This window comes from Chelonoidis abingdonii, chromosome 9 (genome assembly GCF_003597395.2).
Source record: "Chelonoidis abingdonii isolate Lonesome George chromosome 9, CheloAbing_2.0, whole genome shotgun sequence".
NCBI classification, from domain to species: Eukaryota; Metazoa; Chordata; order Testudines; family Testudinidae; genus Chelonoidis; species Chelonoidis abingdonii.
In genome coordinates, this window is record NC_133777.1 from 16555773 (window position 1) to 16578013 (window position 22241).

General features: G+C 42.4%; 1 protein-coding gene across 1 annotated transcript in view; it reads left to right on the forward strand.

Annotated features, from left to right (window-relative positions):
- The window catches only part of PDILT (protein disulfide isomerase like, testis expressed), a 42930-nt gene that overhangs the window by 16180 nt on the left and 4509 nt on the right, over positions 1–22241 (forward strand). Inside the window, exons 2-9 of the mRNA XM_032802172.2 lie at positions 2426–2632; positions 8219–8352; positions 11204–11341; positions 11954–12064; positions 13227–13352; positions 14661–14858; positions 16992–17112; positions 18386–18567. Of these exons, the coding sequence (XP_032658063.1) occupies positions 2426–2632; positions 8219–8352; positions 11204–11341; positions 11954–12064; positions 13227–13352; positions 14661–14858; positions 16992–17112; positions 18386–18567 (1217 nt within the window). The remainder of the gene's footprint in view (positions 1–2425; positions 2633–8218; positions 8353–11203; positions 11342–11953; positions 12065–13226; positions 13353–14660; positions 14859–16991; positions 17113–18385; positions 18568–22241) is intronic.

The window sequence follows — 22241 nt, forward strand, 5'->3', positions numbered from 1 at the left end:
GGGTTGGGCAAACTACAGCCTAAAGGCCGAATTCGGCCAGCCAGCCGTTATAATCCAGCCCTCCAGCTCCCAATTGGGAGCGGGATCTGGGGCTTGCCTTGCTTTGGCACTCCAGCCAGGGAGAAGGGTGGGGTGCCACTCCATGCAGCTCGCGGAAGCAGCAGCATGGCCCCCCTCCGACTCCTATGCGTAGAGGCAGGCAGGGGCTCCGCTCCACATGGTGCCCCTGCCCCAAGTGCAGCTCCATCAGCTCTAATTGGCTGGGAACCGCACCCAGTGGGAACTGCAGAGGCAGTGCCTGTAGACAGGGCAGCGTGCAGAGCCGCCTGGCCATGCTTCCCTGTAGGAGCTGGAGAGGGGCATGCCGCTGCTTCCACGAGCCGCTTGAGATAAGAGCTGCCCAGAGCCTGCACCCCTGAGCCTCTCCCTGTGCCCCAACCCCCTGCCCCAGCCATGATTCCCCTCCCACCCTCCGAACCCCTCGGTCCCAAAATCATCATCCCCAGCCCCACTCCAGAGCCCGCACCCATAGCCGGTGCCTTCACTCCCTCCCACACCCCAACCCCAATTTTGTGAGCATTTATGGCCCACCATACAATTTCTATTCCCAGATGTGGCCCTTGGGCCAAAAAGTTTGCCCACCCCTGCCATAAACTCACTGGGTGAAAACCTGACCTACTGAAGTCAATGGCGAAGTTTTCATCGATTTTGGTGAAGCCAAGATGTCACTCAATATTTTCTGTTACAACTCAGAAGGAGCCAGCACTGTTGACCTGTCTGATCCTTACACTTCTAGGAGGTCTTATAAACTCACTTAGAAAACTATTGTTAAAAAAAAGAATGAAATTAGCCCATGCACACCCCCAACAAAGCACATTCCAAATTGACCCCAGAAAGAAGGTAGGTAGTATCACACTCATTTTACACTTGGGAGAACCAAGATACACAGAAATTAATGGCCTGATACATCTCCCATTTGCACCAACAGAAACTTCAACTTACTTTGGTGAGACGTAAGCATGTTTAAAGTTAAGCACATACTTTAATATTTTGCTGAATGACATGACTAAGGTAACACAGGCATGTTGGTGGGATTTAAATCCAGGAGTACCAGCACTGCCTTTCCTGAGCTCCATTAGATCACATAAAAACAAGTAACCAGAGCCTCAGCTGATAAACTGCTTTGCACCATTGACTCCAAAGCTTTCTTATCTGAGTCCTTACTGCACTGAATCCATACAGGTCAAATAACTAATAATAAAAAGAGGTTGCTGGGTATTACTATTCATGATCCTGATTGCACTGGTTGGATGGAAGAATGATTTATGGTGGGGAATCAGAATGACGACGACGATGATGAATCATGAGGGGAAATGTAACTGATCATTGAGCTAGATTAAACGTTTTATCTGTCATTCATTTATGAGAACTCTAATGAAAATGATCACTCACTTTCTGGTACTATTATATAAGGCAGTGTCTTGATTAGGAAAATTGTAGAGACGTGTATTTATTTCCAGTTCTATGGTAGTACAAAAGACATTAGATTAAAAAAATATTCATGCCGTTGGATTTACAATTTGGTTTATAAATAAGCCAGACTATCTATCCCTGTTTGAAAGGTATATTGATAAAACTAAAATGTCTCTGTCAGGGATTGAAAGGAAATCAGTATTTCAAGTTTTCACTCCCCTCTTTAGGTTAAATAGTAAACCAAGCCAAATGAGATGATAACATATCTCAGTTTTATCAGTAGAACGTTAAACTAACTTGCTTTTAAAAGTCCTTTCCACAAGTTGCAAAACTGGAGAACTCTTAGCATTTATCCAATACATACCTCTGAGTTCAAAGCAGCTGGATACAGGCAATTCATTTCTTGTCCCCTTTTCCATAATAACCCAACATACACCTGCAGAGTGCTGACTAGAACTCGCTTCCCACAGCTCCGACACACAAGTTGTGTTATAAAAACCTGTGTTGTTGGGAGCTGTTGGGTACTCAGCAGCTTTGAAAATCAGCTGACTTAAGTGACTTTATATGAATTAAATTACCCTACCCTTAGGCTCCCATTTTTAAAAATCTGGCCAGAATATTCAATCACAGATGACTCCATTTTGTTTCCCGCCCCCCCTAAAAAAATTAGCCCCCCATTAGAGCTTTTAAATGACATTTCTTGCTACTCATTGCACAAGTACAAACACAAAAATACATAAACATGCAGAGACTGATCATTCGTAATGAACAAAATAGATCAAAAAGGTCTCTCATGTTTTAGGCTCATTGGATGGGATAGGTTCCCATTGTCTTGTGTCTCATCAACAGCCCTGTTTATCCCTGGAAAATACTGCCTGACTTAATGGCTTTGAGTTTGAGGTTTAACACTCATGACTACATGATTGGTTTTCTCTTTGTTGATCCCTTTCAGACATTTCTTTATCTGGACCATCTCAGATTCTGGCTGAAGAATTTGCGAAAGCTGCGAGGCAGCTTAAAAAAGAAGCTCCTGGTATCAGATTTGGCAAAGTTGATATCACAGACCAAAAAGATCTGAAAAAAGAATTTAATATTCAAGAGTTTCCAACTGTGAAGTTCTTTGTGGATGGGGATAGGAAAAATCCTATAGATTGCAAAGGTAAACTGTTGTTTGGATTGATGGAAAGGCATATCATCTATTGTATTACAGATGGAAAAGACTTACTACATTGTTGACTGGACAGAATATCATGCTCAACAAGAGAATGTATTAGATAGTAAAGGGATTCTGCCCTTCATATTATACGTATATTTAGCTAGATATGCAGGCATATCTATGTGTACCTGTGTGCATTTAATAAAGACAAACTAGGATTTGAACTTGTCTTCCAAAGTTAGGATTTAAATGCTCTTCTCCGACCAGCAATGCAGATAGCAACCAAATTCTCTGCGGGCATAACTCCATTGACTACAGTGAACTACCATGCATGCTCATTGAATACAATAAGCCTGAATACAATGGAGTTACACTTGCAGAGAATTTGGCGCAATTATTTTTTTATTTTGCATTTGTACCACCCATAGGATTCCTAGTACAGATTCCATGCACAGTATGAGGACAGCATAAATAGCAGAGATCTGCACTGTGGTTTGGAGAGGACTGTTTTAACAACAACCTTGTCTGGTTTTAATTGAATGTGTGTGTGTTTATATAATCTATAAAAAAAAAAAAATTCCCCTCTCACCCCTATGGGTGGTATGTCCTTCCTCAAGTCCTCCGGTCCTCTACCAGAGGCCCTGAGAGTTTGAGGTTCTGCAACAGTATCATTAGCTGTTCCTAGCACTGCACTCTTCGGAACAGACAGCTTCTGATGTTCTTCGCTGGCCATCTGTTGGAGCACTCACCCAGCTAGGATGGCTCACAGTCCCGAGTGCTCCTACACCCACTGGGGACCACTTGGCCTTTCACTTTCCACATCCCTCTCTAGTTTCCTCTTTCAGGCCTGGTACTTCTCCAGCTTCTCATATTCCTTCTTCCTGATGTTGCTGTCACTTGGACGCTATATCCTTATCACCCATTGCTGTCTCTGGTCCTTGTCTATTTCCAACGACTGTCTGGTTGATGTGGCCAGTAACGCTGCCTGTCCGTCTGGGATCTGGAAGCACGAATCTTAGCCTGCTATTCTCCACAACCTTCTGTGGAATCTCCCATCTGGTGGGAGGTCTAGCCCATACGCGTGCAGATGTTCCTGTACACAATGCCACCCTTGGTTGTGCCGTTCAGTGCATGCTGTTCCTGCCTGCATCTTACACTCCTGCCACTATGTGTCGGACTGTCTCTGAGCCTCTCTGCACAGTCTGCACCTTGGTCCTCTTAGTGGGTAGACCCTGCTTCAATGGATCTGGTGCTCAGTGCCTGTTCCTGTGCTGCTAGATCAGTCCTCAGTGCTGTCTTTTAGTCCAGCCCTTTCCAGCCACTGGTAGGATCCCAGTGTCAGCCACCTCAGCTATCTGTCGATAGTACATCCATGAGGTCTTGTCTTTGCCATGGCACTTTCTGCTTGGTCTCTCCCATGTCTGCTGCTGCTCAGGCATCTCTCTCTCAGCAGCTCATTTGGGGGCCACTTACTGAGTACTCCTGGATTTCCGGGTTTCGTCCGGACTGTGGCTTGATGCCACCAGCCCCGCCCGCCTTCTTTCTGGCTGGTATACAGTCTCTGGGTGTTGGACTTGGGGTGGAAACCTCCGTGCATTTGTGAGGAGCTTCTGGTCTCTCAATCGGCAGACTCCATGTCCTCCTTGGCCAGCTCCCTATTACCAGCAGGATATCTGTTGATGCATGGATCTTGTTCTTCCTGAGCTGGCTCTTCAGGACCTGTCTTATCCTTTGGCGATACTTGGATGTGCTGTCTTCCTTGCCTCCTCATCGTGTTTTCCATGTGACTGTGGGACGCCAAGGTACTGTAGCTGGTCTGTATGTCTGCTATGTGGCCTGCTGGTAGTTCCACCCCATCAGTATTGACTAACCTTCCCTCTTTCACTACCACCGCCACACTTCTCCAGTCCGAATGATCCCAATCCTCACTATAGTCCGCGTCAGGGGATTGGCGAGTCGATGTCTCATCCATGTAGAGGAGGTGGTGGCTGATGGTAGTCCACTCGTGAACCTGTACCCGATCCAATCCTTGTGATATCTGGCTGAGGGGTTAAGCCTATGCAGACAGCAGCGGGACAGTGCATCACCTTGGTAAGCCGCACTTGATGCCACTTGTGACTGCCTTGAGTTGACTTCGCAGTGTGTCTTCCACAGTCCCATTGAGTTCTTGAGGAAGGTCCTTAGTGTCCTGTTGACTTTGTATAGCGCCATTCACAGATCCACGTGTGTGGCATTGAGTCGTAGCTTTCCTGTAGTCAATCCAGGCTGTGAAAGCAGCTTCCTCTTTACTATGTTGAAGCGTTGGGTAACTAGCTGTTCTCAGTAAGTGTGGATGTAGGTCTTTTGTCCATCCATAGTCCCTCATATGTTTCATAATATCCCCTTTCATTAGGTCACTGTTGTAGAAGCATTCCATCATTCCAGGTTCTCTTGTCTCGTCATGAATGGTTTGTTCCAGTAGCCCACTTATTGTCAGATTGTCCTGGTTCCTCAAGATCTGCGCGGACCCTGTTATCCCGGCGACGTCGCGACCGGCATGACTCTTCTAGTTCGTGTCACTCTCATATTTGAGTAGGCAGGTGAAGCATTAGGGGTCTTTTGCCAAGGACCCATTGGAAAGTTGGTACCAACCGGGATTGACCCCAGTCTCTCGTATCAAAAGGGCGTCTCCCATTTCAAAGGCCGGTGCTCTGAACCACTACGCCTATCCAGTCTCTCTCTCTCTCTACTCTTCCTCCCTTCCATATATACACACACACAAGCATGACACACAACACACAATATCACACACACACACACCACACACACAGTTATTTGATTCTATAACTTAAGAAGAAATTTTGAAGCTGGCAAATTACCCACCAGAGGGAGCTCACCTAATGCAATGGAATCATTTTAAAGATTGCATGCAAAGTACATTAAGATATATTAAACAGACTATAGCATTTGGCCTGTGCATTCCCTAGTTCAGAATATGCACAATTCCTGGACATCCAGACTTGATTAGAGCTTTTGCTTCATTAAAAATAGATACAAATAATATTCTTTTTGCCTACCTCTCTCTCTAATTGTGCACACTGGTTAAACTGTTTTCTTGCAGCTCAGAGGTAAGTAGCCTCAGCAGGGACATGTTTTTGGATCTGAAGAGAAGTAGATGGTCCACGATTTTGCAAAAACAGGAGCCTAAACTTTGGCCCCTAAACCCACTTTTAAGCATGTGAATAAGTGGCCCAGATATTCAGAGCTGCTGAGCCCCCTCTCACTCTCACAAACTTCAGTGGAGCTGCTGTGTTCTCAGTACTTTTATTCCTTCTTGTGCATCAGCAGAATTATTTTATGGGTTCCAGTCGTTACACCTGTATAAACAGGAGGGCCTGCACAGGTGTCACCGAAGGCATGATTTGCCAACGGAACTTTTATTAGTGGTAATGATGCATGAGAATGAAAGAATCCAGCCTGGGTCTTTGGTTGAGTCTGTAGAGCTGGCAAGAAACCACCTTTTAGCTTGCAAACTCATTTAATGTGTATGTTACTGAGAGACAGTGAACAGGGAGCCTGATGATGCCAGAATAGAGCTACCCTTTCAGCGTTACCTATAAATGAACTGCAAAGAGTTAATATATTTAGCCTCTTGTGAAAGTGGGCAGTGATGTAAAAAAGAATTCACAAATTAGCTACAGCACACAACTCCAATAGTTACTTACTGGTTGACTGGCAAGTCATTTATTTACAATGTTGAGAGAGCTAGTACTGAAAAAAAATCGAACTATTGCTCTCACTGATAGGTTATAGCTGTTTGAAGTATTCAGAGTGGCCTGATGTGGATGTGCTATAGTTATCCAGTGAGTTATTTATCAGAGGAAATGTTTAATCCTTAAATACAAAACAAATGCCTTTGGGCTGGCAATGACAGACGAAGTTTAAAACAAGAAAGTCCATTGAAATATTTGATGAAAGAGGGATGTTTTTTTAAATGGTCATCAAGACAGCTGATAAACAGAGCCAAATCCTAGTCTTAATGAAATCAATGAGGCATTTACTTCAGTGAAACCGGGACTGGGCCCAAATATACTAAGTACAAGGCCATTTCAGGCAAACCAAGACAATGATTAATCCAAAGACAGATTTGCTGAGGTCTGTATGGTTGACGTAACAACAGATTAGCTGTAAGAGCTTGGATCTGCATGTAGACAGTGTTCAAATGCCATGCAGCCACTAGATTCTGTTCTGACACCTTACGTTTCAGACTTGTGTTCTTCAGGACAAATGTAAGCCTGCCATACTTTTAAAAATTATTATTTGGAATCAGATGCAGCGAGTGCTGCAGCAAAATGTCTGAGTGGCAATCAACTGAACAGGCCTTCCCTGCATTTTAATCTTGTTAAATTGATAAGACGCACGGTTTCAGGGTCTGAATGTTTGATCGAATGTTTGTAATATGTAGCAATACTATACCATAGCACAGTACATACAGGCTGGCACTATATCAGTGCTCTTTTTCATATACAATTCTGATTCACTTCTTGCTGGACCCCTCTATGTACATCTGCGCCTCTTCTTAAAGAAGGTTATACTTAGGTTGACTAGACAGCAAACGTGAAAAATCGGGACAGGAGGTGGGGAGGTAATAGGAGCCTATATACAAAAAAAAAAGACCCCAAAATCAAGACAGTCCCTATAAAATCGGGACATCTGGTCACCCTACTTATACTGAAAAAGATAAAGGGGCATTTTTTTAGGCTGGGACTTTCAGCCTTTAGGAGTCATGTTTCTAAACTTTTTTTTTTTTTTTTTTGGCAAACATTAGGGATAGAAACTTTATTCTTAAATAAAAGCGGAGATTCTTGACCAAAGGAGCTGGGGCTTTAAAGGGAAAAAAAATCATCATATCATAAGATTTGTGATAAAATTGTGAGAGTTGGCAATACTGAGTCCAGTAGCTAAAAGCTGGGAGCATTGAGAATTAAAAGGACTTGACCATTTGGGCCTCAATTCTTACCTGTAAACCAAAAAAGCTGAGGTCTAACATTGAAGAAGCATTTTAACATGCCTCAGCACCTATTCTCTCTCTTCCGCTGTGCAAGAGGTACAAATCTAACACCTACTTTAGCTCAATAGATATCTCAACAAACTGTGGAATTGCTCTGAAGTCATGTCATATTAAACCACAGGTTGGCATTTCTGTATAGCTCATGGGTGCCGTACAGTCACACATGAATCTTTGTGCTCCATGCTTTCCTACTTGTCTGAGAGCCCTGGCCTCAAAACACCCATAAAATCTGTGACTGAACAGGCAATTGGCAACATGCCCAATTGTTGTTTGTAGAGAACCCAGAAAGTACAATGACGACCACAAACATTGTATTGTGATACACTGAACCTGTTCAAGTGATTGGGATCTGGATTTGAATTTCAATTCTTAAGTCCACCTTTAATTATCCAATAGCCAAGAGTTCAGGGGTGCATGGAGTTCAAATGAACTTAGACTCAACAGCCTTGTGCACTTCTTGTCATCTTGGTTGTTCAGAAAACGGATGTCTTTTTGTAATTCTCTTTGACAGTCCTTTTAATTTTTTCCTTGTTCTAAAGGAGTAAGAGAGGCCTCTGCATTTATTACCTGGGTAAGAAGACGAATAGGACCCAGCACTGTAGTTATCAACAGCACTGACCAAGCTGAAGCTATCATCAACTCTGAAGATTTGGCAGTGATTGGCTTTTTTAAGGTAACTCAATGGAAAGTCAAAGGCCTTTTTGCCTGTGACCAGGACCCACATTTTTTGCCATCGTCCCCGAGGACCATATTTCCAAAGATGCCTAAAGTTGGCCTCAGAAACTAGGCCTACCATTTGCTAGGTTTTTTGTTTTTTACCACCATGCATTTATTCCTGTATAAAAGTTTACACATGCAAATACTTGGGTTTATGTAGGGCTAGATTGTAGCTGTAAAGCCTCACTCCCGTGGTATTATCTCTGTATGTATATGCATAGAGGTCTTCAGCCTCAGCAGGAGTGCCTGACGGTAGTCCTGGAGCAATGCTGGGTCAGCCCATGCCAATTGTTATGCCCTTGGAGAGTGCTCCCTGCTGAACATCCCAGCATTACTGACTGGTATAGAACAGGGCAATAGACTTGTCATCATTCCACCCCCTTCTTTTTCTCCTTTGGAGAAGCTTATGGCATTGTTGGCACTACCCATGAACAGGCCTGGTGCTCCTCTGGGGCCAGGCTTGTGACTGCACCCAAGCAGGGCTAGGCACATTCTAATCTCAGGTAGAGAACCAGCCATCTAATTAACTGATTTTCATGCAAAGATCTGAGTTCTTGCACTTGTAAAATCATAGACATGAACAATTATGGGCTCAGTTTTTGAGGCACTAATGAAAAATTGACCCTTATCGTTTAGCTTTGCTGAAAACCAGCAAATATAATCTATTGCACTGAGATACATTTTTAGTTGAACAGCTTCCTTTAAAGGAGGGAAATGTCTCAATGTGTTTGGAATCAGATTACTGTAAAGGGGTCACAAACTGCAGATTTGAGCTGCTGACAGCTGGAAAATCTGCTATCGTGATTTCCTAGTTCAGAATTAATAAAATATCATACAGCACATGGGCCAAATCCTGCACTCTTCACTCAGGCAAACTGCCATTAGTTCCAAGGACTGAAGAAAGACTGAAGGATTTAGGGATGAAAAATATTAAGCATTACGCGCCATTGCAAAGTAAATATTCAGTGTGACTCTGTAAAAGTTGCGGTGGTATGCAATCTAAAGCTAGTAGAACAGTATTGAATTGTCTTACTTTTTCATGGTACCCTCTGTACCTTTAATATAATTAAATCTGTATTCATATTTTTTCTAACTAAGCAGGTATTTATTCTTCTGTCTATCCAGGTATTTTGAACTCACCTATCACGACGGTGTCTGAGCACATTCTTAAATCTTATCAAGTCTAAAGTGCTATTACTATAATGTGCTCTAATCAGGAGTGCTGCCAGCTTTTTTGGTGCCCCAGGCAGTGGAAGATCCGTCCCCAAAATGGCACCCCCGACAGAGGTAGCGGATGGTCCCATGCCCGAAATGCCGCCGATGACCGGGGCAGCCGCCACCTCACAAATGTTAGTGCCCTAGGCAACTGCCTAAGTCGTCTAATGGGTTGCACCGGCCCTGGCTCTAATGCAGTGGTTCTCAAACTAGGGCCGCCTCTTGTTCAGGAAAAACCCCTGTGGGGCGGGCTGATTTGTTTACCTGGCCATGGTTCGCCGCTCCAGGCCAATGGGGGCTGCAAGAAGCAGCGCGGGCTGCGGGATGTGTTGGCTGCCCTTCCTGCAGCATCCATTGGCCTGGAGTGGCAAACCATGGCCAGTGGGAGCCATGATCGGCCGAACCTGTGGATGTGGCAGGTAAAGAAACTGGTCCGGCCTGCCAGGGGCTTTCCCTGAACAAGCAGCAGCCCTAGTTTGAGAACCACCTCTCTAACGTATGCTCCAACTTTTATTGATAGGGCAATTGAAGTATTGTATGTTGCTGCCATAGCACCTTAGGGGGAAGAGGTAGGGTATGCACTGAAAACAATGGGCCAGTTATGAAAATGCTCACCCCAACTAGAGTTTTGCTCCACCAGTAGCCCCACTGAAATTATTCATGAAGTAAGGTGCAACTCAAAAAGAGACACACCATCCGGCCCAATATAATAGTGTTACTGGACTGAGCTGATAGTTAGTGCCTGCAGACTTTGACTGGAATTTGTGAATTCATTTGGAGAATGAAATGGCTATAGATTATCATCAGCATGCACTAGGACATGTCAGAAATACAGCAGGTGGAAGCCAATAGAATAAAGCACTGTCAAAAGAAATAAAGAGCCGGATCTGGCCTTCTATTAGTCACAGATTGCTCACCGAACACAACTGCCAGAATGTGTCAGAAGATCTCAGCATATAAATTACTATTCATTTAGCATGAAATAATTGTCTAATTAAATGGAAGCTGCAGGAACTGTTGCCTTTCATCATTGTTATTTATTATTAATTGGGGACTTACAGCACGCTGTCTATTCTACAGACTTAGGAGACAAGGTTTCTGCCTTGAAGAACCTCCTATCTAAGCATCAGATATAGGTAAAACAATTCAGACATGTCAATAGGTAGGTCCTCAATCAAGTAGAGATCCTTTCTTTCTGATCTACTGCATAGACAGGACTCTCTTTAGTGACTCTCACTGTTCCTGTGTGGAAGGGGTGAAGAAGTGAAGTGGTGTCAGGATCTCGTGCTGCCATGACTCTTTCCCCTCTTGGACAGCCCCTCTTGAGGCCAGGACTTGCCTGGGGCAATGGTGGAGCAGAAGAATAGGCAGAATAGGCATTGAGATCAGGGAATGCCATATCAGCCCCACACCAGCCCAGCAGACACTGTCTGGAAAAGGTCATGCAGCCAGTCCTGCTAGTTTGCGTGTTTACTCCCTCACCTAAACCTCAGAGACCTGCATGAGGTCAGCCTCAGTCTGCTCCTAACTCCCATCCATGCCAGCACCATACAGGGTGCTGGTGATTATAAATCACTGCTTTTGTTCTACAGGAACTTCATGGTGGAGCAGTGGAAGTTTTCTATGAGACTGCGAGAGACGTGCCAGAGCTGCTTTTTGGGGTGACAGCCAGAGAAGAGGTTTTTGTGAGCTATGGTATCCGAGAGAACACCATTGCTGTGTTCAACAAGGTGTGCACGATGGAAACCTGGGGCCTGCATTCTGGCTTCTGAAGCAATATTTAGTCACTTAAAGAAAAGTGGCTCAATTTTCAAATTCTCTGAGCATGTACAACTTCTGCTGGACTGACGGACTGTAGTGGATGCTCAGCACTTCTGTAGCATGTCACTTTTGGTGGTGGGATCTTTTTCCTTTCCCCCAAATGGCACTGGGAAGAAACAATGTGCAAACACAATGACAACTACAAAACTATAAGGAAGCAACATGGACAATTAGGCTACAAAACAAACCAGACCAAGAAATCATTAAAGCAAAGGTTCATTTGCCATTTCATTGTGCCTAGGCACTGACAGGGTCTTGCATTAGAATTTAGAGTGCATACTCAGTGTATTAGGATTATTGGCATGGAGTACATTAAATGTGTCAGCTTTATCTTGACACTCAGCTACAACCATGTTACTAATCTGGCGGTGCCATTTATTATAGAAGAGTTATGAAATTTTAGTTGCTATTGACAAGAAAAAGTAAATTTGAAAACAACATGTTTAATTAATGATAGCATGCTTGCTACAGTCAAGGATAAAAGTGGCTGCTTTAAAAACTTTGCTTTCTTATTACTCAAGGGAAAACCTGTACATAATGAAGTGTCTGAAGACGGCAAGCAGAACAAAGTGGATCTTACCACATCAATTAAAACTTTTACCATGGATTTGGTCACAGAGTATAATCTTGAGGTATGTTCACTGTATGGAATTAAATAGAGCTAAAGCAGAAGGGAATTTAATATGTTGCTCCTGGAATTCCAGAACCAGCATGGGGCTATGTTGAGCTGGTCAATGAAGCTCGACAGAATTTAGAGTGGGAATCCAGTTTACTTAGCTGTTCTGTTTACCATACTCACTTCCCGTATACCATATGGTTCCACTCCAAGTGACTTCTATGTTAGATTCATAAAAGCAGCAAAGGAAGAACAAATGTAAAATCTCCTTGAGAGAACCCTCTGTGTCTCTGTCACTCCTAACAGCTGATCTCAACAAGCTGGCTTGCAGCACTGACCACTCCAGCAGATGCACAGAGGGACTCACGAAGAAAACTGTCATAACAGTCACACAGCTTCCTACACTAGAACAGCAAATGTTTTACAGGGCTATAATCCCATTAAGATATTTTCCTCCAATTTTGAGAGCACAGTAAAAACATTCCTCAATATTCCCCTATTGACGTCTTTCCTGGAGAACTCAGACGATGAAACTCGATCATGGTGGAGTTTATCATCTGTTAAACCACACAGGAAAACCTTATTTGAAATTGCATCCTCGTGCAACAAAGTGGATCTATTCTGAATTGATGGCCAACCTGTTATTCATTTCTATTGACCATCACTACTGACTAGACAAACACTAGCTCTAAGGACTCACCCTACCAGTTTGGTAAATAGCTGTAAACAGGGGCAGACAGTTGTAAAGGTTAATATCATATTCCAAATCTCAGGCTAAGGGTGGCTATGCAGCTGCCAAGTGTTTGGTTGCTTTTCAGTGAGCTGATCCTAATAGTTTTTATTGACAACACTATCGTTTACTTAGAGAACTCCAGCCAGCATTAATTCTGTGCCTGTTGTTATACAGGAGGTCATACTAGATTACCATTCTGGTCTCAATCTATGAATAATGCTGAGATTTTCCTTAAGCAAGAAACCCAGTTTGCAGCTGCTGATCTTCTTGCAATTTATCCTCTTTAAAACAATACAAAATCCCAAGGTTATGAAAATGATGGGGAACCATACGAGTCTTGGAAAGTACAATATGCAAACCCAGAACTGAATGGCATTAATACTTCGAGCATGTGATTCACTGTTCTGCTTACAGTGGAACAGATGTTGAGCCTTTTGTTTTGTAGACATCTGTGAAGATTTTTGATGTCCCTGTTGAAAATCACATTCTGCTGTTCACCCCTAAGAACTCAGAGACATTCAACAAGACTTATGAAGATTACGAGTCTGTTGCTGTGGAATTTAGAGGAAAGGTTTGTGATGTAGTTTACTTTAGAGTCCTGCTTTGCAAATGTCAGATGTCGAAGATCAGTTGAAAAACACCCTCCAAATGTTACTGATAGGAATATATTGCTGTCAGTTTGTCTGCTCTCAAACCACTTCCAGTAGTTCTCAGAACCATTTTTCTAGCATGGGTCCTTAAGCAAAATGGTCTGGAGAAATCAAAATTAGAAGTAAATCCAAAGGGAGAGTGATGCTTTAAAAATACGATTCTAACTGTGTCATGCACAACAAACCTATTTCTGACCAGTCCTATCAAGCCAATTTCTGATCTTACATATGAACTGTACTAAGGGGAACTTCCAGCCATGAAACGGTTAGTAGTGCTTTTGTAGGCTCAGCATCTAGTCTGTGATGTCGTCTGGAAATGCCATTCTGGGAATTTCAATGAGTTGCTGTTGGCCACAGCTGAAACCAGCAGTTCTACCTTAACTGCTTTTGCAAAGAATCTGTATGACACTGTTTCATCCTGCAAAGTGTGTGTAGGGGGTGGGGGAATGCAGCAAAGGAGAGGGAAAGTAAGTAAAAAACAGCATTTTCTAGCAGTCTCCACTGTCAGTTATTAAATTTTGCTGCTATTGCTCCAAACACTCTAAGTGCTACAGAATGAGAATTCATCTGCTAGTAAAACCACCACCAATCATTTTACTCTACTATTGGTAAAGACATCTGGATTATAACTATTTCAGATTTTTGTACTATTAAGTTTTGTCATGTAATGCAGGGCTATAAGAAGCAATAAGAACTTACCGGGGCAAGTATCAAGTAAATTTAGTAAAAGCCCAAACCTACCTTGTTCAGAATGTTGTTACTATGTCAGAGCTGGGGCATAGAAAAGTTTTCACCCAGCAGTTCTGTACCACGCTCAGCATACAGTTATTCAGAGTTCCAATGGCAGATAAGCCTGGATCCTAACAATGCCAAGTTTTGGGAGGTTTATTTCGGGATCTAAACTTCAAATCTGGCCTGTACTGCTATGGATTAAGCCAAAGCCCTTGGACTGAATTCCCGTACACAGGGTGAAATTTCATATCCAAACTCATCTTCAGATTCAGTAGCTTTTAACTGAGTTTCATGTCCAGAATCTAATTTCTTTTAACCTGAAATTCAAAGTGAAGGATGGAGCTGTTTGATGCAGGTCCTTGTGGAGGAATCCAAAAGATGTTGATTTGTGTGAACAACTGCGCAGCTATTTCTAAGGTAACAGACTTCTGCTTTTAGGATGTAATGGGATGCTATGAAGCTGGATATCCAGCATGCTGCTGTTTTTCCCTTTCCAGATAATGTTTATCTTGGTGGACACAAATGAAACCAGAAACGGGCGCATTTTTGAGTATTTTCGCATCACTGAGGTAGACGTCCCTGCAGTGCGAATCTTAAACCTGACAAGTGATGCAAAGTACAAAATGCCTGCAGATGAGGTGACTGTGGAGAATCTAAGAAGCTTCTGTCACAGCTACCTAGGTGGGAAAGCAAAGGTATGCCTCTCTGAAGAGACAGAGTCAGACGTCCATTTGACACCACCTGAAGATTCTAGCACATTTGCAAAAATAAAGTGAAAATGTTGTTTAAGTTCCTACTCTACCATGTGTACTAGCCCAGTTCTGATTTTACAAGCTTGTTCTTGTTGCTGTCATGTGCTCCGTTTTCAGTTCATACTAGTCTACTCCCTTATTTTGGGAAACTGAGATGGACCACAGTATTGTGCCAAGGACTCTCTGTGAGAATTTAAGCAAGTCACTTATGGCCTGAATTTTAAAGGTGATGAGAACCTCTAAATTTCATTAACTTCAACTGGTATTTAGGGTGAACAACTCTGAAAATATGACCATAAAACCTCTCTGAGCTTCATTTCCCCCATCTGTACAGTAGGGATAACAACATTTGCCAGCACCATTGGTGTTTCCTTATTTTCGTGACTTCTTATAATCTTTTTCACTAGAATTATTTCCTGCTGGATCACTTCTCTATTCTCATTACAATATTTTGTCATCACAATGAGGTATCAGAACGTTCATGCCACATAAGTTCCAAGACAGATACATTGTAACTGTATTGTGTTTTCAATGTTCTGATGCTTGATTTACTTTCATATTTAACAGCTTCCATTAAGAGGAAGGAAGGAATCATGTGGAGGGGATGGAGAAATCTAGGCAGTGGCATTCATCCTGTTATATAGCCACCTCACTCCTCTTCCACAATAAACAAGCTCTATAGTTCTCTAGTTTTTGACTGTTTTTCAGCCAGGTTTTGTAGGACAACTGGATCGTGTAGGTTCAAGTAACCTTGTGACAGGTTAGATGACAGAAGCTCCTTTGGGAGCTGCCAACCGATGTGCCAAGACTACATCTGCCCCTGCCTTCCCTGCCAGCTCGGGACCCCAGCACCCTGTCTTGCTGAGCCAAACATGCCTATCTGCTCCAACACAGACCCAGGATCTGAATTACTTGCCCCACAGCTACAGACTTGACTAAAAGCAGCTAACAGAAGTGTTCTTATCTTTAACACTCAGATGCCCCACTCCCAATTGGGTCTAAAACCCAAATAAATCAGTTTTACCCTCTATAAAGCTTATACAACGAAAACTCATAGAGGGCGAACAATTTATAACACAGAGATATGCACAGCTGTCTGCGCCCCTCCCCCCAGGTATTTATATATACTCTGGGTTAAATTAATAAGTAAAAAGTGATTTTATTAAATACAGAAAGTACTGTACAATTTAAGTGATTCCAAGCAGTAACAGACAAAACAAAGTGAGTTACCAAGCAAAATAAATTAAAACATGCAAATCCAAGCCTAATACAGTAACACAATTGAGTACAGATAATCTCTCACCCTGAAAGATGTTTCAATATGTTTCTTTCACAGACTGGATGCCTTCCTAGTCTGAGCACAATCCTTTCCCCGGTACAGCCCTTGTTCCAGCTCAGATGGTAGCTAGGGGATTCCTCACGATGGCTCTGCCCCTTTGTTCTGTTCTACCAATTTATACATTTTTTGCATAAGGCTGGAATCCTTTGTCCCTCTGTGGGCTCCCATCCCCTCCATCTTAATGGAAAGAAACCAGGTTAAAGATGGATTCCAGATGGACATGATCACATGTCATTGTAAGACTTCATTACTCGCTTGCCAGAGCACATGTATACAGGAAGACTTGCAGGTAAAACAGAGCCATCTACAGTCAATTGTCCTGGTTAATGGGAGTCATCAAGATTCCAAACCACCATTAATGGCCCACACTTTGCATAATTACACGAGGCCCTCAAAGTTATATTTCATATTTCTAGTTTCAGACACAAGAGTGGTACATTTATACAAATAGGATGATCATACTCAGTAGATTATAAGCTTCATAATGATACCTTACAAGAGACCTTTTGCATGAAGCATATTCCAGTTACATTAGCATATTTTCATATAATCATATAGAGTGCAACATCACAAACCTATTTATAGTTTGATATGACTCACAATATTTTAAAAAGCTAACTATAGTAAGTAAGAGCATTGGCTGAATATTGTCGAGTTGGACTCACTTAAACCTGAACCGGAATATGGCTTCCTGATATCCCCATCACTTTCATATCCCTGTTTCTCTTTCTGATTAGCCTCATGTATCTAGTGAAGAAATCCCGGAGGACTGGGACAAGAATCCTGTTAAGGTGCTTGTTGGAAAGAACTTCAACAGGGTCACCTTTAATAAGACCAAGAATGTGTTTGTAATGTTCTGTGAGTATCATTCTAGATTGTTTTAACATGATCACTTTGATGTAAAAATGCAAATGGATTTGTTCTGTATCAAACGAAGCACTATACATTACATAATTACTATAATTTTGCTGTCTGCTCAAAAGCATGATAGGAAGATTTGTGCCATATCATAAGGAAACAGTGTGGTTCATGTACTGACTTAAGTTTGCTCTGTATAGGGATCCCTAAAGCCAATACTTTCCAAGGCAGTGTGAAATCTTGAAGAAAGACAAAGCTATCCTGGCATTTTATTGCACAATGTAACATTCAAATGTGCCATACAATAAGAACTAAACTGTGTTCCATGGACAGATCCCAAGGCAAAAATGGAGGACATCTTACTTGGAGTGCCCCACAAAAGGAGCCACAATTTCTTTGCTGTGCCCCTTAGCTCTGAGGGGAAGTAGTTTCCTGCTGACCTAAATAGAAGGAGATCACTCTCCCTTCCCACAACCACCAGAGCATCTCTGCCTATTTCCCACACCTCCCCATCCACCTGCTCCAGGGTGGGAATAGCAGGTGCAGAATAACTCTGTGCAACCAGACCCACAATCCAAGTAACCCATGAGTTCTTACTCCCCATTGTGCCTCTGCCTGAGTGCGTAACCCAAGACCAAACCTAGCCCTATAATGCCAATTGTAGGCTTTTGTGAACACGGTTCCAAGCTTGCTGGTGTTCTGATGATGATGGCCTTAGGGAAACAAATACAACTAACATGAAGAAAGATGTGCATGTACTCAGATAATGCAATAATAAATAAATTAAATAAATAAATAAATAAATAAATAAAACTCCCATTGATCTCAGTGGGACCAGGATTTCACTTCTGGAGTTTTGGTTTGGTATAGCATAGAGAAAAGGGTCAGTCACACAAAACAGATCCATATTTGGGTTGTGGCTATAATCCATCTCCCTCCTAAATTCAGGACGGTAAAGTATTACTATGTAACAAGGACGGAGGTGCTGGGACCTACTTGAGCCGCAAGGCTCCCTGCCACTCAAAAATGGTACCAGAAGAAAAGGTGTTTGTTAGGCCACAACGTCTGGTTTTTACTTAGATTTTGCTCAGTTCTTACTCTGAAAAACTCCTACTGACTTCATCGTGCATCTTGGTTTGCCCTATTGTTTCTGTAAGTGGGTAACGCCCATTTCAGCTCTGGCACCTATCAGTTTTCTGTATTCCTGTTAAAGCAGTGGAGTAAATTCATAGGCTTGATTTGTGAACATCTATTTTTGTTTTTAAAATTACAGATGCACCTTGGTCCCACGATTGTAGGAAACTCTTACCAATTTGGGATGAGCTGGGCAAGAAATATGAACATCATGGAAATATAGTAATTGCCAAAATAGACTTCACAGCAAATGACATCCAGTTAGTTATGCTAGACCGCCATCCATTCTTTAGATTCTTTCCTGTTGGATCCAATAACCAGGTGAGAAGCATTCCGTGTGTGTATGTGTGTGCATGTCAGAATGAGTGAGCATGTGAGAAAGGTGCCATGAAAGTGAGAATAAAACATTTGTTATGGAGCAACATGTACCCACTTCTGCAAGGAATCTGAGTTTAAAGGGCAAAATATTTGTCTACAGCCCTCACTCACACGTATCAGGTTCTAGTACGAGACCATACTAGACTTTTAACAGACCTGGACTAATGAAGTTTATACAGCCATAGTCACTGCTGACCCGAATCAATCCCTGTACTGTCCCAGGTTCCAGTGGTCCTGGACTTTCAGGGGTGTTTGCAGAACCCTAACCTCTAAAAAACCCACAGCCATGGTCCTGTGCTAGCCTCTGAGAATGGATTCTGCAGGGGCTGCTTAGCGTAACACTCATTTAAAAAAAAACAAAAAACGAACACTCGAGACTTATTCACCTCAGTGCTTTGTTCATGTTACCTGTTTGAATTGTTTCTGTAGCAGTTTGACTTATGAAAACATATTTACATTGTCTTAGAGGCCATGTCCTCTGAGCTTTTCAGAAACTTTGCCAGACAGCTTTGCCAATATCACAAACCACAGTAGCAGCAAATTCAAGTGCCTCTTAATAAAAATAATAAAGAACTGTTGTTATTGCTGATTATCTCTAGAATATGCTATGTAATGTACCATCATGTTGCATAAATGTTCTGAAAGTATTGCTGCAAGAAAGGACAGAAGAAATAGAAATATATTAACCTCATAGTCATAATCCTCCATTCACATGGATAATTTAATTGAAGAGAAAACGCCAGCTCTGGATCAAAGAAATTCAATTCTATGATACTGTTATAATTAAAACATTACTCAGCTTTTCATTTTTCTCCTCATGGCCCACACATAAATTAAATTCTAAGACATTTGTACTTGTCCTCATTTAATCTCTTAGGGAGAGATTCTTCCCTTGGACGTGCATGCACAATTTCTAATGAACTGAACAGCAGCCCTGCACATCCCTACTGGGTCTTGCTTTAATGTCTACATTCTGCATCCCTCTCACTTAGCAGTTTTCCACTCAGTACTTTAAAAAAAAAAACAAACATATTATGACCTTTTGTTTTCTAAAAAAAAAAATAATGAAAAGTTGGCACACCAGGCTGTTGCTGAATTTGATTACTAATTATCTAAATTGTGGTAGTGTTCTGAGGCCCCCAGTCAGGGATCAGAGTTTCATTGTGCAAGGCATTGTACATGCATAATACAAAGATAGGCCCTGCCCCGAAGAGCTTACAATCTCTCCTACCACATTCCTGCCTTAGACTGGAGTTTGGTGCCCAGATGCTAAGCAGATGGACAGAGAGCGAGAGAAAAAAAGAAAGAGGAGCAGGAAATACACAGCATGATTACAAATATTTGCTCCTTATAATACTTCTGTGGTGCTTCTCTCTCTCTCTCGGTAGGGATGGGAACTGAATGTTAGTGTGACAAAGGTCAATGAAGATTGTGCATTTCCCCTCTGTGTAAGCCTCTCCCATTCTCAACTTTGCATCTTCCAGTCTAACCCTTCTGCATGGGTTAGTCTCTGTCTTCTGATGCACCAAATGATCTCCTGCCAATCTCTTCCCAGAACCTATTTCTCCCTCACAGTCTTTCAGACATGACCCCTGTATGGGTCTAACACACCAGGTGAAAATCATGATTGTCAGCTTTCAACAAATGGGATAGTAATTATAATGCTTCATGCAATGTCCAACTCCCAAGATGGGGATTTTGTTGTTGTCAGAGGGTTGATGGTTCTGTATCAGTGTCTAATCTACCCAACACCTTTCACTGTTAAAGAATTACAGATAGGAAGAGCTCTATGCTGGATGAAGATAGTGGTAACTTTCTGACCGTCACTTTAACCTCACATTGTGAAAAAAGCCTGGAGAGTAAAACCCTTGAGATAAGATTTTCCCCCTCTCCAAAACCCTCTTACATCTGGGTGCTAGATCCTGCTCTCATTAAATCAATGGAAGTTTTTGCCTTTGACATCAATTGGAGCAAGATCGGATCCTTGTTTTCTAGGACTAGGGTAGGGAGGATATCATGACTTCAGACCACGATAATCTCCCTCAGGCTGTCCTGAAAGGACTGTGATAAAGCCATCAGGAAACTAAACATTACTGCATGCTCTACCCCAGGCCTATTCAGTTGACTGGTGTGCAATCAGACACTTTCTCACAATACAATGGTGGTTTTATGGAATACCCATTTTTTTCTCAGCGGCATCAGCTGTCCCTCATTCAAACCATGCCTTAGATTTTGGCCATTTAAGGCTGGATTCTGCTTTCATTGACAGCACTGGAAAACTCCCACTGATTTCAGTGGGAGCAGGATTCAGCCCGTGAACAAGATTTTCAAAAGTAGGAGCCTCGCTAGGGTTCTAAATGAGTAACTAGAAAGCTGGTGGGGGCTCAGCTCTTAAGTCCACATTTGGATACCTATGTAAACAGCCTGATTTTCAGAAGTGCTTATTCAAGGGTCTGGTTTTTGAAGTCTTGGCTTTAATAAAGATTTGTTTATTCTAACAAGTGAATAGTGAACATTGACATACAGAGGACACTTTGCTATCAAAAGCAATCAGCCACCATACTGAATCAGAAAACTCTTAAATTCTTTAGGTAAATGTGCAGAGTTGAAAAAATATATAGTTAGCGTTTAACTATCTGATGGGGACAGTTACCATCAGAGCTGAAGGAACATGGAGATATTTCATCTGCTAACACCCTCTGAAGGAGTGGTTGGGTCTGCCATGCACTATTTGTGATCTTTTGATGAAACAGACTGTCTCCCTGTTTGCTGTGTGCAAATAAAATATAAATTAGCAATTTCTTAGATGTGTTTAAGGCTGACATTTGTTTTTGTTTCTTGGCACTAAGGCCTGGTCTACACTACGCGTTTAAATCGATTTAAAGAGCGTTAAATCGATTCAACGCTGTACCCGTCCACACTACAACGCCCTTTATATCGATATAAAGGGCTCTTTAAATCAATTTCTGTACTCCACCCCGACGAGAGGAGTAGCGCTAAATTCGATATTAACATATTGGATTACGGTTAGTGTGGACGGAAATTGACGTTATTGGCCTCCGCTCCGGCGGTATTCCATAGTGCACCACTGACTGCTCTGGACAGCAATCTGAACTTGGATGCAGCGGGCAGGTAAATAGGAAAAGCCCCACAACTTTTGAATTACATTTCCTGTTTGTCCAGCGTGGAGCTCTGATCAGCATGGGTTGGCGATGCAGTTCAAATCCAAAAAGAGCTCCAGCATGGACCGTACGGGAGATACTAGATCTGATCGCTGTGGGAGACAAATCTGTTGTATCAGAGGTCCGTTACAGAACACGAAATGCCAAGCGTTTGAAAAAAAAAATCTCCGGGATACACAGCGCTGCGTGACAAGCGTAACGGGAAGCCAGAGACTCAAATGGACACTCATGGATGGAGCGGTACTTGAGGACTCCAGCTATCCACAGTCCACAGCAGTCTCCAAAAGTATTTGCATTCTTGGCTGAGCTCCCAATGTCTGTAGGTTCAAACACAGTGTCTGGCGTGGTCAGGGAACAGCTCCTCAGTTCACACACACCCCCCCACGTGAAAGAAAGGAAAGAAATCATTTCTTGACTTCTTTCAATGCACCCTAT